Below are 16,483 nucleotides of genomic sequence, written 5' to 3'. Positions count from 1 at the left end.
TGGAGCCAAAACCATTTTGGGCAAATGACAAATAGAGGTTGGATGGAACTCAGTAAGCGGCAAGCATAAGAGCTGAATGCTGAAGATCAAGAGACCTGTTTATCAAGACGCATTCTCGTCTAAGCATCATTATCCTAATATGAGACTCATACAACGAGTCTTTTTTTGGATACAGTATCTCGCAGCCTTCAGAGGGACACACACGCACAGGCTGGATAAATGTAACATGGCCTCAAAGCAACTGGTAGTGTGGCCACATAATAGGTCGGATGGGCTTTGGTATCTATTGGACAAATGGATCCAGCAGAGTGGGAGTTGCCTTGAAATGGAGTGCAGAGTTAACGGTAATCGATATAATTAGTCATCCTTTTAGTGCAGGTTATTTCCTTTCCAAAATGTCAGTGTGATAGATGCAATTATATCAATCATCAATCAGCATTTTTCTTTACACACTGCCATTCCTGTATAGGATACTCACCTTGCTTTACCCCAGGGCCACTTTTCCAAAATGTCCTAAGACCAGCAGCCAGTTAATAAAGACACAGTAACAATTATTTGTATATATTACAAATGAATTGCCTGTTTTCAACCTTTCCATGTTTGTTGTCCTTACTCATCTTTGCTAAGAGGCAAATCTAGACACAAAAGCTTTATTTTAATGCTTTTTATGCACTCTGGCACCTTATTTACATTCAAAGTACAAAAAAGTACCCTGGGTGAATCCATTTATTTTCACTGTGAATTAGAAAATGGTCGTCATGCCACCTAGTACTCTATCTGGCCTGCAGGGTGTAAGGTAAGTATTGCTGCTGCATAAGTTCGGGAAAGATCATTTTGCCCAAATGCATTTCACCTGTGTGCATGCTTCTACATATCCCATGTGTATGTTTGTCTATCATTGTATGCTTACACCCTGATATCTCCAGCAGCTCTAGTTTACTAAATTGGCACTGATGTGAAAATTTATAAGCACCTTGGCTAGTTTCATTCCCTCATTTCCCTTTCTAGTTACAGAATGCCTGTCCTGTCGCATCTTGTTGCCCTCTGATCAGCTCATAACTCTAACATGTGCCCTCACCAGAGATTTCTGTTAAAAACAGAATGCATCCAGTCACAGGAGACTTTCCAGAGGCTAATCGAGACACTTTGGCTTCCCTCACGCTTCATTTACAGAAGACCTGTTATGTTGTACTGACTGTCCTGTGTTAAACACTATTCCTGGCGCAACAGTGACTTGTCAGATTACAAAAGCTGTTAGTATATAAGCTTGAAATAGTAGCTAATATGTCATGGGAATACAACACCTTCTGTGTAATTCAGTCTGATCCTGCTGCCCTTCAACAAATACTTCTATTGAGCTTTATATGCAGGCTGTGTTGGTGCTGTATGTCTAATTTTGTGGTCATGAAGCATCCACAGTATCTACTAGACTACACTGCTTCATCATGTGTTTGCTTCTTCTCTGATTCCCCTTTAAGAGAAACAATCTTTGAACTATCAATGAGCGAAAATATGTAATCCAACACCACTTGGATGTCGCCTGGAAAATCTAAGGCTTCAGCATCAGTGAAGCACTAGGTCTTTTACTTGTAATGGCTGCTGAGTAGTTTGTTTGATGCTGACTGGTTCTGTCCAATTTTACCCCTGAGAGCGCAGTGTGCAAGTGACCCCAGTTTGTAAATCAGAGGCAAGAGATGATTGAGTCGTTGTAGAAGTATCACAGGGGGCCCTGCAATTTGCATTTGTTTTTGAATTTTGTTGAACTGCAGCATCTCAGAAGCATTTTGCTATGTTGATTGTGTCTCAGTTTGACATGTTGTCCCCCCCTGAAAAGAACTGACAGTGTTTTCCGTGCAGATGCTTCGCAACTGGCATCTTTCACATTACACAGAAAACAAAGTGTGGAGGAAATAAGGATATCAAGATAGTAACAGCACCAGTGGGGTTTTGAAGTTTTATTACGTGGTACATTCTGGATACAGACACTTCTTTGACGTCCTGGACAGGTTTTTCTTCAAAAACTAAAAAGGCAGGAAGTTTTGAATACAAAAGAAATTCCTTAACATCATGTTCACAGCCCAGTCACCAGAGTAAAATGTTGGAAGTGCACACTTCTGCAAACCACCTGTATGTTACACTGGTACTTTTCATATATACAACGTAGTTCAGATAACGTGTATTAGCTAAGTTTCTCTTTAGGAGGAGGAGGGGATGGTGGATGGCGTGACATCTAGGCACTACGACTGTAAACCTGCAGAACCCTTTTCAACACCAACAAAAACAGGTAATTTTAATGACAATTTAGGTAATTTCCAGCTGTGTTTATAGCAAGAAACACGGGTATTTTTTAACAAATGGTCAAGACATTTCCAGCTGTTGCAGCAATGAATGCAGGTATTTTTAATTAGGAGTTTGGGACATCTTCAGCCATGTCTGTAGTGACAAAAGCAGGTGTTTTCAGCAACAGGTAGGGAAAGGTTTTAGCCATGTTTGTAGTGACAAAAGCAGATGTTTTTAGCAACAGGTAGGGAAAGGTTTTAGCCATGTTTGTAGTGACAAAAGCAGATGTTTTTAGCAACAGGTAGGGAAAGGTTTTAGTCATGTTTGTAGCGACAAACCAGGTGTTTTCAGCAACATGTAGGCAAAGTCTTTAGCCATGTTTGAAGCGACAAAATCAGGTGTTTTCAGCAACACGTAGGAAAAGGTTTTAGTCCTGTTTGAAGCGACAGAAACAGGTTTTCTCAGCAACATGTAGGGAAAGTCTTTAGCCATGTTTGTAGTGACAAAAGCAGGTGTTTTCAGCAACAGGTAGGGAAAGGTTTTAGCCATCTTTGTAGCGACAAAAACAGGTGTTTTTAGCAACATGTAGGGAAAGGTTTTAGCCATGTTTGTAGTGACAAAAGCAGATGTTTTTAGCAACAGGTAGGGAAAGGTTTTAGTCATGTTTGTAGCGACAAACCAGGTGTTTTCAGCAACATGTAGGGAAAGTCTTTAGCCATGTTTAAAGCGACAAAATCAGGTGTTTTCAGCAACACGTAGGGAAAGGTTTTAGCCATCTTTGTAGCGACAAAAGCAGGTGTTTTTAGCAACAGGTAGGGAAAGGTTTTAGCCATGTCTGTAGTGACAAAATCAGGTGTTTTCAGCAACAAGTAGGAAAGGTTTTAGTCCATGTTTGAGTGACAAAACAGGTTTTCTCAGCAACAGGTAGGGAAAGGTTTTAGTCATGTTTGTAACGACAAAAGCAGGTGTTTTTAGCAACAAGTAGGGAAAGGTTTTAGCCATGTTTGTAACGACAAAAGCAGGTGTTTTCAGCAACATGTAGGGAAAGGTTTTAGCCATGTTTGAAGCGACAAACGCAGGTGTTTTTAGCAACATGTAGGGAAAGGTTTTAGCCATGTTTGTAGCGACAAACCAGGTGTTTTCAGCAACATGTAGGGAAAGTCTTTAGCCATGTTTGAAGCGACAAAATCAGGTGTTTTCAGCAACACGTAGGAAAAGGTTTTAGTCCTGTTTGAAGCGACAGAAACAGGTTTTCTCAGCAACATGTAGGGAAAGTCTTTAGCCATGTTTGTAGTGACAAAATCAGGTGTTTTCAGCAACACGTAGGAAAAGGTTTTAGTCCTGTTTGAAGCGACAGAAACAGGTTTTCTCAGCAACATGTAGGGAAAGTCTTTAGCCATGTTTGTAGTGACAAAAGCAGGTGTTTTCAGCAACAGGTAGGGAAAGGTTTTAGCCATCTTTGTAGCGACAAAAACAGGTGTTTTTAGCAACAGGTAGGGAAAGGTTTTAGCCATGTCTGTAGTGACAAAATCAGGTGTTTTCAGCAACATGTAGGGAAAGGTTTTAGTCATGTTTGAAGCAGCAGAGGCAGGTTTTCTCAGCAACATGTAGGGAAAGGTTTTAGCCATGTTTGAAGCAGCAGAGGCAGGTTTTCTCAGCAACATGTAGGGAAAGGTTTTAGTCATGTTTGAAGCAACAGAGGCAGGTTTTCTCAGCAACATGTAGGGAAAGTCTTTAGCCATGTTTGTAGCGACAAAAGCAGGTGTTTTTCAGCAACAGGTAGGGAAAGGTTTTAGCCATGTTTGAAGCGACAAAAGCAGGTGTTTTTAGCAACATGTAGGGAAGGCTTTTAGCCATGTTTGTAGCGACAAAAGCAGGTGTTTTCAGCAACAGGTAGGGAAAGGTTTTAGCCATGTTTGAAGCAACAAAAGCTGGTGTTTTTCAGCAACAGGTAGGGAAAGGTTTTAGCCATGTTTGAAGCGACAAAAGCTGGTGTTTTTAGCAACAGGTAGGGAAGGCTTTTAGCCATGTTTGAAGCAACATAATCACGTGTTTTCAGCAACATGTAGGGAAAGGTTTTCGTCATGTTTGAAGCGACAAAAGCAGGTGTTTTCAGCAACAGGTATAGAAGGTTTTTAGCCATGTTTGAAGCGACAAAAGCAGGTGTTTTCAGCAACAGGTATAGAAGGTTTTTAGCCATGCTTGTGGTGACAAAAGTGGGTATTTTTCAGTGAGTGGTCGGGACCTTTTTAGCCTTGCTTGTAGCAATCAAACAAGGTATTTCAACCTTTCCTCACCTGAATCAAGTGCTTTTTTGTGCCTAAACATAACCACATGTTAACCACAGTACTGTCAAAACATAAAATTGAAAATTGAAACATAAAGTTTCAACATATCCCTACAAATGAAATAATTGCAAAAAGCTACAATGCAAACATTTGCTGGTGTTTGGACTGATGTACAACACTGTTTATTTAAATAAACACTGCATATTAGTCAAGTTTGACTAGATAACACTAGTACTGTTACCATTCCCAATGCCATTAATTTGTGTTAATGCTCATGAGAAGAAAGGTATCACACATAACTTCTACATGAACAATATTTTAACATGCCTGTTATGTCAGATCTCCTACTTAAGCTTGTCAACACAGAGCGTTGCACTGTGCATTACGTCACAGTATAAAGACTAATAATAACAAACATGAACACATTCAGTCATTTAACACATTTGTATGTCAAATTATAATATTAATCAATAATGGTATCAGTAAACTTCTAAATGTTGTCAGGTGATAACAATGAATGTAACATAACCTAAAATTAAGAAATCAATGACAACAACCTTTTAAAAAAACCCACAAAGACAACAAAGGCTGTCACAAAAACTAAAGGAGCAGAGAAGCCAAAATCTAAAAAACACTATCTGATCTAATGAATTTTAGGATTACCTTTTATGTGAAAAGCATCAGGGGTTTAAGCCCAATTACTGAACATCCCACCAAGAGGGTAAAAACAGTGTAATGAGGGGCCCTCGACTGGCATGAGGCAGTTTTACTGGAAGCACTAAGGCACCTGAATCAACAATGGAAAGCACAGGCACCTACATATAAAACCTGAAATAAACTATATTAAAAAAATGTACTTAAACTTGTTTTTTCCGCTTTCACTGGAGGGTAGTTTGAGGAGACTTGATTAAAATATATTATACTGCTGTTCCAGTATCACAATTTACATCGCTCCTTAATAGACACTCTCTTTGCAATAATTGGAACAAAAGTGCTGAAGTGATCATGAGTGCTCGAGGGCTTAATAAGTAAATGTTAATGTGCTGTATCCATAAATTGGAACAGTTCCTCCAGTGATTGCGGATGCACAATTTAAGTATCTGCTGCTTATATGGCAGAGTCTCAAGGCCCCCTGCTAAGTTCACATTTTAAAAGGCAACATCACTTGATTGCAATGTAAATCTCAAGCCCGCTGATTTATTTTGATGGCAGTCAATTTTTGAGACAAACAATGAAGATGCTAAACGGTTTTAATCAGAGCCCCACACAAATAATCACCTCTAAAAATTAACCACAGTCAGTAGCCAGGGATTTTTATTTTCTATTAATTCCTCTTCTCATGCTGAAGTAACAAGTCTCAAGTTTATCAAGGGTGCCCTTGAGAAAACAGCATGGTTGTCTATAAACTTTTTTTTTCTTTTAACATCATATTACATCCAACCAAATATATTACACTAGTGTCTGCAGTAATTTTACAGTTCGGTAAAGTTAATAAAAAACCAATATAAACCTCTGGCATGACAGCACTTTTCAAGGTGAATCAACATGCGTGATTAGCCTCTCTCGAACGTTGCTGACACCCAATGATGCATAAAGGCTCGAGGACAAATATATAAAAATCTATCTTTCAAAACTATTTAATGAATGTCCCCTATCTTCATTTTTGACATCTTATATACAGTAACTCAGAGGCAGTGCCGGCGTGCGTCCAGCAGCATCCTTCATCGGTGACAGTAAGTGGACAGAAGCTTGAGGAAGATTAACTAGAGAATAATTTGGTTTTTGAAGCTGCGGTTGAGGTCTTTGTGCGGGAGGACAATCGAGTTGAGTATTATCACCTCGGAAGGGATGGTCACGTTACAACCTGAGGAGAAAAAGCAAGGCTGTATTTAGTCTGTGCAGTGTGGTACAGTACAGAGGACGAATTATACATCAGTAGTAACTCACACTTATGGTGTATAGGATGTGACCTATTTTAAATTTCTGGTTTGTCCAAGAGGAGCTAAAGAGGAGCATCACTGAATACAACTTACAGAAAATCAAAAATGAATAGACAATAATAGACAACGATGCATCGATGGATGTACTGTTTTAACAAGTGATCTCTGGGAAGTGCAGTGCAAACATTTCAAAACAATTAACACTGAAAACATAGACGATGGCAGATTTATAATTCAGTGATGCTTGTGCCATGTTGGCCTCTTACTTCTAGAAAATGAAAAAGACAAATGCATGCATAAATATGTCACATTACTATTCAAATACATGCTTTAGACAACTGCTGGGACCGATCCCAGCATGGGCCCAGAAGTAACCCTTGTCTATGCAACCAAAATTTAGAAAACAGAAGCATTTCCCCTCATTAACTTTTAAAAAGAAGAACTCTAACACAACGCTGAAGACAAAAATATAATTACGATACTGAATACAATAAATAATTATCAATGCATCTGAGGAAGGCAAGTTTCACTTCAGGTCGGAGCACTCTCACCAAGAATAGTAATGGAGGGTGTGAGTTTTCCGTCTCTGAAGAGGGTCTCGCTGTCAATCTTTGCAAAAGGATCATTGGGGTTTGGGTCACTCGGCGTTCCTTCTACTCTTGCCCACTTGCCAATGGTGCTGTCCCATCCCACAATGCTGTTCAAAACACAGCAGTGATCCTACAGGAAAAAAACGACATGGATTTTCAGGTGTCCATAATGTGTGCTGTATTAGAAATGTGGAGGGAAAAAACACAGTGATCAGGGCCAAATCAGAGTACTTATAAGTTCAGATTAAAAACAGGTAGTGTTTATTTAGAAATATAGCTCAGCTAACAAATTGTCCTTGTAGGCAGTATGCAATAAAAGCCAATAAGTCACCCGCAGTCTGAATTCATTTTGAAGGCACCCAGTCATCACTGGAGACATTGGATTAAATTATGCCAACCTCCAAATCGTTAAAAATGACATCTTTGTGAGAGGCACAGGCAACAATATTTCTGGAGTGACAGAAGAGCTTAAAGATAAATTCTAGACAAGTCACTGTTGAAGTGTGGATAATGTTTCTAATAAAATGTTAAGATGTCACCGGCAGTGAATGGCCAGATAAATTTGCCTTCAGCTCACTCAGTTTAAGTCCCACTTTAATTCCAAACTTGAAGGTTACAGTGCGAGTGAAGTTAATATTCTCAGCAAAGACTGCTCTTATTTGAAATGGAAACAGACAGGTTTTTGCTTTAGCTTATCATTGTCAAGTCAGTGTTGATTGCACAATGTAATGGCTGTAGAACAATGACACCACCAGCATTTAGACCGATTCCCTATTAGCCTTGTTTTCACTATGCAATTCTGTATGTTGCAGGTTTAATGTCACGGGAAGATTTACGGCACAAAGGAGGTGCGTCAACCATTACACAGCCTACACAGGAAGAGGATGGCACTTTTGCTTCCCTGGTAGCTATCGGTAGCTTTCCTCTTACCAAAGATCATTCTGCAGTTACTCTCCCCAGCACCAGAAATGGCAGATGATGGAACAACCAAAGCAGCTGTGGAAAACAAAATGTAGTGTGTCTTGTGTTGTTAGACACTGTTAGGCTCTGAGGAAAACGAAAGGCGAGGGCTGAACCCATCATAATTGAGCACTAAGGGGGAAAAAAAAAATGTATATTTTTTTGTATTTCGTTAAACTAATCGCAAATGTCTTGGGTAACGCTCAGCCCAGGATGCAGCAACAGCGCTCTTGTGAGATCATGTCAGAAAGGAACTTGTTTTGGTGAGGAGGCGAGCCCTGGCATTAAAATAGAGAAATACCCACAAAAGAAAACACCACATAAAACTGTAAAAGACATTTCCGCATGGTTGCTACCTATTTTTTTTGGGGGGGGGGAGGGGGGGGGAGACAGTAGCTCAGTCCATAGGGACTTGGGTTGGGAACCAGAGGGGCGCCTGTTCGAGTCCCCGTCCAGACCAAAATATGGAGCGTGGACTGGTAGCTGGAGAGGGGCCAGTTCACCTCCTGGGCACTGCCGAGGTGCCCTTGAGCAAGGCACCAAACCCCCCCAACTGCTCGGGGCACCTCACCAAGGGCAGCCCCCTCACTCTGACATCTCTCCACTTAGTGCATATATAGGTCCTGTTTGTGCATGTGTGTGTCTTTGACAAGCAAGAGTGAAAACATTGAATTTCCCCTCAGGGGGATTGACAAAGTAAATAAAACTTAAAACTAAAAAAAAAACTTAAAACTTAACTTGTTGTTTACATGCAGCGCTAAAACGTGTTGAGAAAAACAGTGAGACTAGTTTTACTTAGCGACAGGGATTTTGAGACTGAAATAGGTAGCAAATAAAAGGCTTTATACCCGCAGTCTATATCCTGTGAGCCAGACTGCATTAAACAGTTCACCTATTTATGTAGCAATCAACTGAAAATAGCACTATCATTTCATATTAGACAGTATCTACTGTGTACTCTCAATGAGATGCATGGCAAGACACTAAATACCTAACCAGTACAGATGTGGAAAAGGCTCTAGGGTGAGTCCTGTGTTGCAACAAGCCCTTGCTGGTCCTTTTTAGGCAGTAATAGGAAAGAGAGGACATTTCACAGGGGCTTACCTGTAGAGTTGCACCATGAAGGATGACAGATTCTCGAACTCTGACCCCAGCACCAATTGTCACTCCAGTGCCAATGGAGACATTAGGACCCAACTGGGTTGACAAAGGAAAAATAAAAAGTATGATACACCTGTATTTCACTTAACCTTTAACAACAGCTGGATATTTTTCATAAAATGGTTATCTGTTAAAGGTTCCTGCTCATTTTTGTGTATTTACGGTGCAAAGTGTGACACAATAGGGAAGGATGCTTACCATAGCAGTGGGGTCAATGTTGGCTGTAGGGTGAATATAGACATTACCTGGGGAAATGGGAGAAAGTATGAATAGATTTGCCGCTGATACAAGACAGGAACAAAAGGAGATGAAAGAATCTTACCACTTATTTTGGGACCTCCATCCTTATTTGAAGCCAATCTTTCAGGGTGAGTTGTGTGATACTGGTTGAGGTACAACCGACTAGCATAAATTGCAGATCTGGGAAAAGATTTCAAAAAAGGCATCAGTATCTACCCTATCAATATCACAATGTTTCTTTTGGATTGAGGCAGCAATGTATGGTCCTGCTGTTTAAAGCACATTTTAAATGTTTAAATGTTAACCAAGGAATCCTTCAAAAGGAATAAAAAAAGTGTTCAGCTGTGTTCAATCTGACCACACCGTCATTTTTCATAAATACCATTTAAGCCGATATGTATGACAGTCCAATGTCTCTCTCCTCCTCCAACCTTTTTACGGGCTGCAGGGTTGTCACTAAGACAAATATATGTCCTGTTGAATGTGACAGCATTTCTGACATGTGCACTCACCCTGCGGATTTAATCTGGCTCCAGAAGCTAAGGGTTTTATACACGTAGAGTTTGCCCTGCCCTGCCAGGGCAGTGAAAATGTCCTGCTCCAGCCTGATGGCCTCTGCTCGGTGCCAGCCGTTGGTTGGCTCCTCTCTGCAGGAGACAGATCATCAGTTTATGGCACCGAGTTACAAACCAGGGCTGGGGGGCTCATTTATTAAAATACAATCTTGTGCACAGAGTTAGGGGTTAGAATGAAATCCAAGACAGAGTTGGGATCTCAACAGAAAAATACACTGTAAACTGAAAATTGCATTTAGCTAGTTCAATTTTCACTGCAATAACAAAACTCTCGGGGTATGGCTGCCATTATATCAATGTTTTCTCCCCATATTTTTTGAAAAATTGAGTGAAATGTTATTTTTTTTTAAATGAGGCAGCTGATTTCCCCAAAGTGCTATCCCTACAGTAAAGTGGATGTACTGTATGACTACCTAAATAGTAGGCAGATGATGAGACACTGCAGGCAAGGATTCTATATCTACAGTCACTAGTGACACTGACAGCACAAACAAACCTATTTAAGTCTTTCGTGACCAATTTTATCATTCTGCTTGACTACCTAATAAACAATTTATATAAACAGTGTGTGTTGTATTATCATTTCCTTGTACTAGAAATTATGCCAGTAAAGAAAAAGCAATACTTTAAGAATTAAGGATGAGTTCCTTTTCTCATTACTCCACTTGTACTCAAAAAGTCTTTAATATTTCTTTAATATCCGGTTCAAACCATCCAAGTGGAGCCAATAGCTCCAAACTTTTCTTAAAGCCAAGTAAAAAATAAACAAGAACTTATTGCCCTCCTACAACGCCCCTAGAATAAAATGAGAGCAGTGAGTTAAAATGCATCAGTGATACTAACTTTGATGGTGTCAGTGCTGGGTTAAAACCAAAGCTGATTACCTAGTAGTGATCCAAAACTTAAGCAGAAGCATCTACGTGTTCCACATTAATCAGGGTCTCTGGCATAGTGTATTGTGAGAGCCCCAAGATGAAACAGAGTGTTAAATATTGATGAAAAGAATATTTTAAAGGATTGCACCCATAATCGAAGTTTTAGCAAAAAGGAGGGGATGTGGTTAGAGGCAAAGCGCTCCCCTAGAGATTTCTGCAGTATAAACCAGCTCATTTCTATCAAGTATCTCTGATGTGTTCGACAATTTTGCTGATTCAGTGCGCGGCTTGATTTAAGTGCTATTGATGTCAGCAGGTGAATTATGCACAGCGTGGTTTGACCTTTTGTAATATATTTCAGGTGTCACCGGGGTGCCAGATATTAGGTCTCCTTCACCACAGTGAACATTTGAAAACACAAAAAAATTCCTCACATTTCCACAAATTGGGAAAAAAAACAAAACAAAAATCAAATCCCTGTATTGATCCCATGTGTTATTATGGCTTCTGTGAGCAACCAGTCCATCCACATGCACATTTAGGCTGTGATCAGACAGGAAGCTTTTCTCATGTTCAGAAGAAAAACACAGCTGGGAGTGTAGCAACTAATAATCAAAGCAAGAACTCATACGATAGAAGACTGTTACATAATTCTCATCGGCAACTGTGTTACATAAAGTTTCACCAACTGCGAGACATCTTATAAGTCTTTGCTAGCTAACCTCGAGAAACAACAGGGACAACTTAAAAGTAAATAAAAATAGATGTGAGGAAGTCAGTTGAGTGCTTGCCCTTAAGAAGATGAACAGACTATTGCAAAATGCAGGATGCAGTGTTTGACACTCGAAAGAGCGAGCTACAATAGGTTGATTTTTTCTGGACAAAAATTATACCAGACAAAGAATGTTTTGTCTTAACTCTAGGACTTGAGGCAAAACTTCGACATTTTGGGAAAACTGTATTCGCTTTGTGGCTGTTAGGTGAGAAGCCTGATAATCCTCTTATATCTCTCCATTAAATATGAAGCTACAGCCAGCTGCCAGATAGCTTAGTGTAGCACAAGGACTGGACACAGCTAGCCTGTCTCTGTCCAAAGGTAACAAAATCCACCTACATTTTATCCCCAACCAAGTTAGCAGAGGGCTAAACCAGAAGTTGGCTGCTAAGCTGGAAAAGTCTCTAGTGCACGTGCTCAATGGGCCCAACGATGCAGAAGATCTGGGTAATTTTATACTGTGGAAGTCAAACTTTTTTGGTTTCATAAGCCTCTGAGCAACTTTCATGGGACTATATAGGGCCCCGCCTCCAATGCTGTATCCAGTCTACATCCATGCTTTCCAGTCTTTGTACAAAGCTAAGCTAACTGCCTGCTGGCTGTAGCTTCATATTTCCAAACAGACATGAGAGTGGCATAAATCATCTCATCTAATACTCCAGTACAAAGTTACAGCAAGATAAATAAGCATGTTTACCAAAACGTCAAACCCCTCCTTTGATCTTTGACAGGCAAAGACCCTGTAGTGCCCATCTCAAGGACAAAACTTGCCCAAAGACAGAATAAATCAATAAATACATAAAGACAAGCTGCTTGCAAAACAGGAGGTGCATAATTTGGCCAAAAAAGTGCATAGCAAAAAAGGGCACAGGCAACATTCACAAAGCAGCCTGTGAAATTTCAGCCTTAACTGGGTTATCTTTCTACAGCTCACACCATACGCTAAGTGCTCTATGACTACACCGTGCAGCCTAAATGTACCAACTTACCCATCATATGGATATCTGATGATTGTGTGAGCAAACAGAAATCATGGCGAGGAGGAGAAGGGAAGGAAAAAGGACAAATGAAGAGAAGCAAAGAGATGGAATAAATGGTATTAACATGCATTCCCACTCACAGATCCCCGTGAGGGAGAGCTTCAACTCACAACAGCATGTCCTGCTGGTTCTTCTGGAAGACAGCGCCGATATGCTGGAAGATTTCGGGGTTAAAGAGGTATATGCCACAGTTTATGATGTCGCTCACAAATGTGCTCGGCTTTTCCACATAATGCAAGACCTGAAAAAGAAAAGGGGTACTTGTTATTTCAAGGCTAAATAATAATTAGTGAGTATTAAGGAAAATAAACTAGGAAGGGTTAAATACCTCATTTGTTTCCTCATTTTCAACAATACAGCCGTAATTCATGGATTGCTTTCTGTTTGCCTGATGAGAGAAGAATGGCAGCACAATTTAGGATACATCAAATTTTTGAAATCAACAAACCCAGATCTGATATTTCATTACATTCAGCAAGCCAGAAGCAACAAAAAATAAATAACAGAAAAACTTTTTGGAGCTCTACTCTGACTACATTTCACGAGTTCTATTAAAGACAGTAACAACTGTCAATAATGATTTCTCACCGTTGTCCCAAGGATAACAAAGCTGTTTGGTTCTCCATGTTCCTTCTGGAAGCTGAGCATCTCTGCGAGAGGAAACGCTGAGCAAACATCAGCATTCAGAACAAAGAAAGCCTCTGGACTGCCGGAGACAATCTGATCTCTGAAGTGATAGATGCCCCCTCCAGTGCCCAGGGCTGCATACTCCTGCAAATACCTGTGGTGCAGAGTCAGGAAGAACAGCATACCTGCAGTCATTCGGCAGCAGCAGTGCACCGCAGCAGGAAAAGTACCACCACTTGTACAGAAAACATTAACTTAAAAAGTACAAGTAGAAGCAATATATTAGGTACAGTGCTTCTGTCAAATATCATCACAGTTCAGAGCAGCTGAGAAACAGAAATATAAAAAAGGTTTGCAACTGGTCTCTACTGTTTAATGAATGATGTGTAATTAAGAAAAAGAAGAATTCTTGTCATGTCATAATGTCTTAGTGTAACTTTAGACCTTAGCAGTACATTCTCATAACTCCTACTATTACACTTACACAATGTAATATACCTATACACTGTATGCAAGTGACTAGGTATGCCTGTACTTGTTTAATGAGGTAGCTAAAAGCTATTTCTGTTTACCAGTTTTTGAGCTCTGTTGTTTACCTGATGGAAATTTTGAACTCCTGCTGTGCATTAAATAGGAATCTGGTCAGTTCTTCATTTGGCTGATAAAAGCCGATGAGCAAAATCTCCTTCATATTCGGTACCTTGTAACAGAAAAGATGTTTATTACTGGACTGACAGATTAAGGGCCCAAGAGCCGAAACGTCATGAAAATAAAATAAATGCATATGGAGCCAGAGTGTGCAACACTTGTTTTCTATGATCAAGTCTACTGCTAGTGATCAGCACCTCGTTATCATTCTTGGTGTCTATTACTCTTGCATTTTAAAGAAATGATTTGCCAACCAGCAACTGGGAGGACATGCTCTTCACTACTTTAACAACCAGTTAGGCTAGAACAGTGGTTCTCGACTGGTTCAGCCATGAGACCCAGATTTCTACTTAGTCAGTCCTTCAAGGTCCACACAGTTCAATACATTCAGCATGATAGTTTGGCCATGTTGTCATGCTAAACTACTGTCTCTGTCAAGTAGCTGTCCATTAGTCATTAACTCTACAGCAGGAAACAGCACTTAAAAAATACAGCTCTGTGTCGGAAATTCATCATATTTTTTTTTTTTTTTTTAAAAAAGAGAGAGAAAGAGTTTTTTACAACCCAGACATGTTTGCTTATCACCTGCGGTCCATTCGGAACAGACCCGCAACCCATTTTTGGAACAAGACCCACCAGTTGGGAACCACTATGCGAGAACACAATGATTTAACTTAAATTTCATTTTACTTTGATTTAATTGAGATTTAACACTATCATCTGTTTACTAACTAAATGCAATCTGCTACTTGACAATATGACATATCCATGTTACTTTCAAACAATCTACTTCCACAATTGCCCTACATTGTAAACTACCTTTGCTAGTACTGAAGTATTGCAGTTACACCCACCTTGGCACATGCTTCAATGTGATGCTGTAGCATGGGTACACCTGCTACTGGAAACAAGGGTTTGGGCACCTCAAATGACAGCGGCCTGAACCTTGTGCCTGCAAAGCAATGGCAGCCATTACTTGCACATCAGGTTAAAATGCAGATCACTTTTTTTGTCATGTTTCTAATATGCACCAAAACTAAACAGAGCCCTACACTATACTATAGGTGATGTCATGTCCTTTGATATAAAAAGAAAAAAACTATCAGAAATGTGGTATTTTAAATCACCATCCTTATGGACAGGCAGGTGTCTCAGCTTGGTTTTATTCTACTCTCTTGTTAGTATTTCTGAACTGTATGGTGGACTGAAGTCATGCCGAACTTATGAGTGTGTCCTAACGCCACCATTAAAAGCATTTCTTAACATATCCCTGTAATAAATGAGCAGTAATATTAAAAGCCGTCATTCTTAAATTGGAGTACGGTCACTTGCTATGAGAGATAATGGGTTTATGAGGTGATTAAATGAGCCACTAGTAACTCTCACCGGGTAACGCTACCTGCACACACAGTGTTGTTATTTACATGTTGTCAGTTAGTGTTGTGGTCATAACAATATTAGGCTACACAGTAAAATGTTCTGTGTCCATATGTTTATGTGGTGCACCCTCATTATGCCACGTCAGTGATATAAACAAGCTCAGCGGGTCTTCGGTCTTGTTAGCATGTTAGCACACTTAGCTTCGCTTTAACCCCGCACAGCTGACAATACAAAACACGACAAGGAGGAGATTTATTCTCACCTTTCTGAGGGCCTCCAATTAAAATAACAGCCTTCAACATGTTGACCGAGAAGATATGGTTTGTGACAGACAAGTCCTGCCTGAAGACTACACCTGTAGCCGTTTGGTGAGTATTTCCGTATCCACTTCCTGGTTGTGACGTCGACGAGATCAGAGTAAAAACAGGGAGCGGAATGAACGTGATGAAACGGAGCGGAGGAGATTATAGAGAGGTGGGGGCGGTTTGCAGTGTTTCCCAACCTTTCTCCCTTTTAAAGGACAACTTTTTTTATGATTAGGTAATATTTTATAGATATTTCATATTATATTCACTGCATAACAACACGGAACAACAGATAATCTGGACAATTCACCCAAAGAGTGAAGGCAATAACTGCAGGAAGTTTGTGTAAAATGAGCAATTTGGATGAATTTCGAGCAGATTATTTCCTGTGAGTTTTCCTGATATTTTTAGGGGCTGTTCTTTACTTACCACAAAACAGGGGTGGCTGGGGTGTAACTTTTTTTTTTTTACTCCAATGTCCCAAAACTAAAAATATTTTTTCTTGAGCCTCCCTTAACCCCCATACATTAGTTATTCGATTTTTAAAACTTACCCTTGATGTTTGAAAGTTAAAAGCTGAAGTTGAAATCCTCAAGTTGGAAAAAAAAGGCTCAATTTTAAATGAGACATGAATGAAATATCACTATTTTAAACTCAGTCTCGGTTATGTTTTTGCTGACAGAAGCATCTGTTGCACGTGTTGTGTCCAAGTTCTGGTTATGATTAATGGTGTAATTTTGGCAGTTTTTAAAGTTAAAGAAAACATGCCTCTGGGTGGGTTTCGAAGGCGTTTTCTTTA

At 39.9% G+C, this 16,483-nt stretch overlaps 1 protein-coding gene and 1 long non-coding RNA gene across 19 annotated transcripts; one reads left to right on the top strand and one right to left on the bottom strand.

Moving 5' to 3' along the window:
- Nucleotides 1–1,946: 1,946 nt before the first annotated feature.
- LOC125899671 (uncharacterized) lies at nt 1,947–4,860 on the top strand. Of its 17 annotated transcripts, none has more exons than XR_007450747.1 (5): nt 1,947–2,818; nt 2,876–3,102; nt 3,215–3,529; nt 3,644–4,411; nt 4,469–4,860. It is a non-coding gene; the product is annotated as an uncharacterized LOC125899671 (long non-coding RNA). The 17 variants fall into 17 exon arrangements; XR_007450759.1 differs by having other exon boundaries at nt 1,947–2,849; nt 3,077–3,133; nt 3,303–3,529; XR_007450749.1 differs by having other exon boundaries at nt 1,947–2,875; nt 2,933–3,102.
- Nucleotides 4,861–5,865: 1,005 nt separating this feature from the next.
- On the bottom strand, nt 5,866–15,779 carry gmppaa (GDP-mannose pyrophosphorylase Aa). Of its 2 annotated transcripts, XM_049594127.1 has the most exons (13): nt 15,642–15,779; nt 14,854–14,951; nt 13,948–14,051; nt 13,313–13,505; nt 13,053–13,112; nt 12,835–12,965; nt 12,674–12,688; nt 9,972–10,106; nt 9,542–9,639; nt 9,418–9,464; nt 9,163–9,255; nt 7,060–7,228; nt 5,866–6,432 (listed from the first exon to the last, which is right to left on the bottom strand). In XM_049594127.1, exons 1-13 carry the CDS (start codon nt 15,679–15,681, stop codon nt 6,332–6,334), a joined length of 1,284 nt encoding a protein of 427 aa, XP_049450084.1. In that variant the 5' UTR covers nt 15,682–15,779; the 3' UTR covers nt 5,866–6,331. The 2 variants fall into 2 exon arrangements, with proteins under 2 accessions (XP_049450084.1, XP_049450085.1); XM_049594128.1 differs by lacking the exon at nt 12,674–12,688.
- Nucleotides 15,780–16,483: the final 704 nt, after the last annotated feature.

The sequence above is a fragment of the Epinephelus fuscoguttatus genome, linkage group LG13 (genome assembly GCF_011397635.1).
Source record: "Epinephelus fuscoguttatus linkage group LG13, E.fuscoguttatus.final_Chr_v1".
Taxonomy (NCBI): Eukaryota; Metazoa; Chordata; class Actinopteri; order Perciformes; family Serranidae; genus Epinephelus; species Epinephelus fuscoguttatus.
This window is presented reverse-complemented; position numbering and strand designations above follow the sequence as displayed.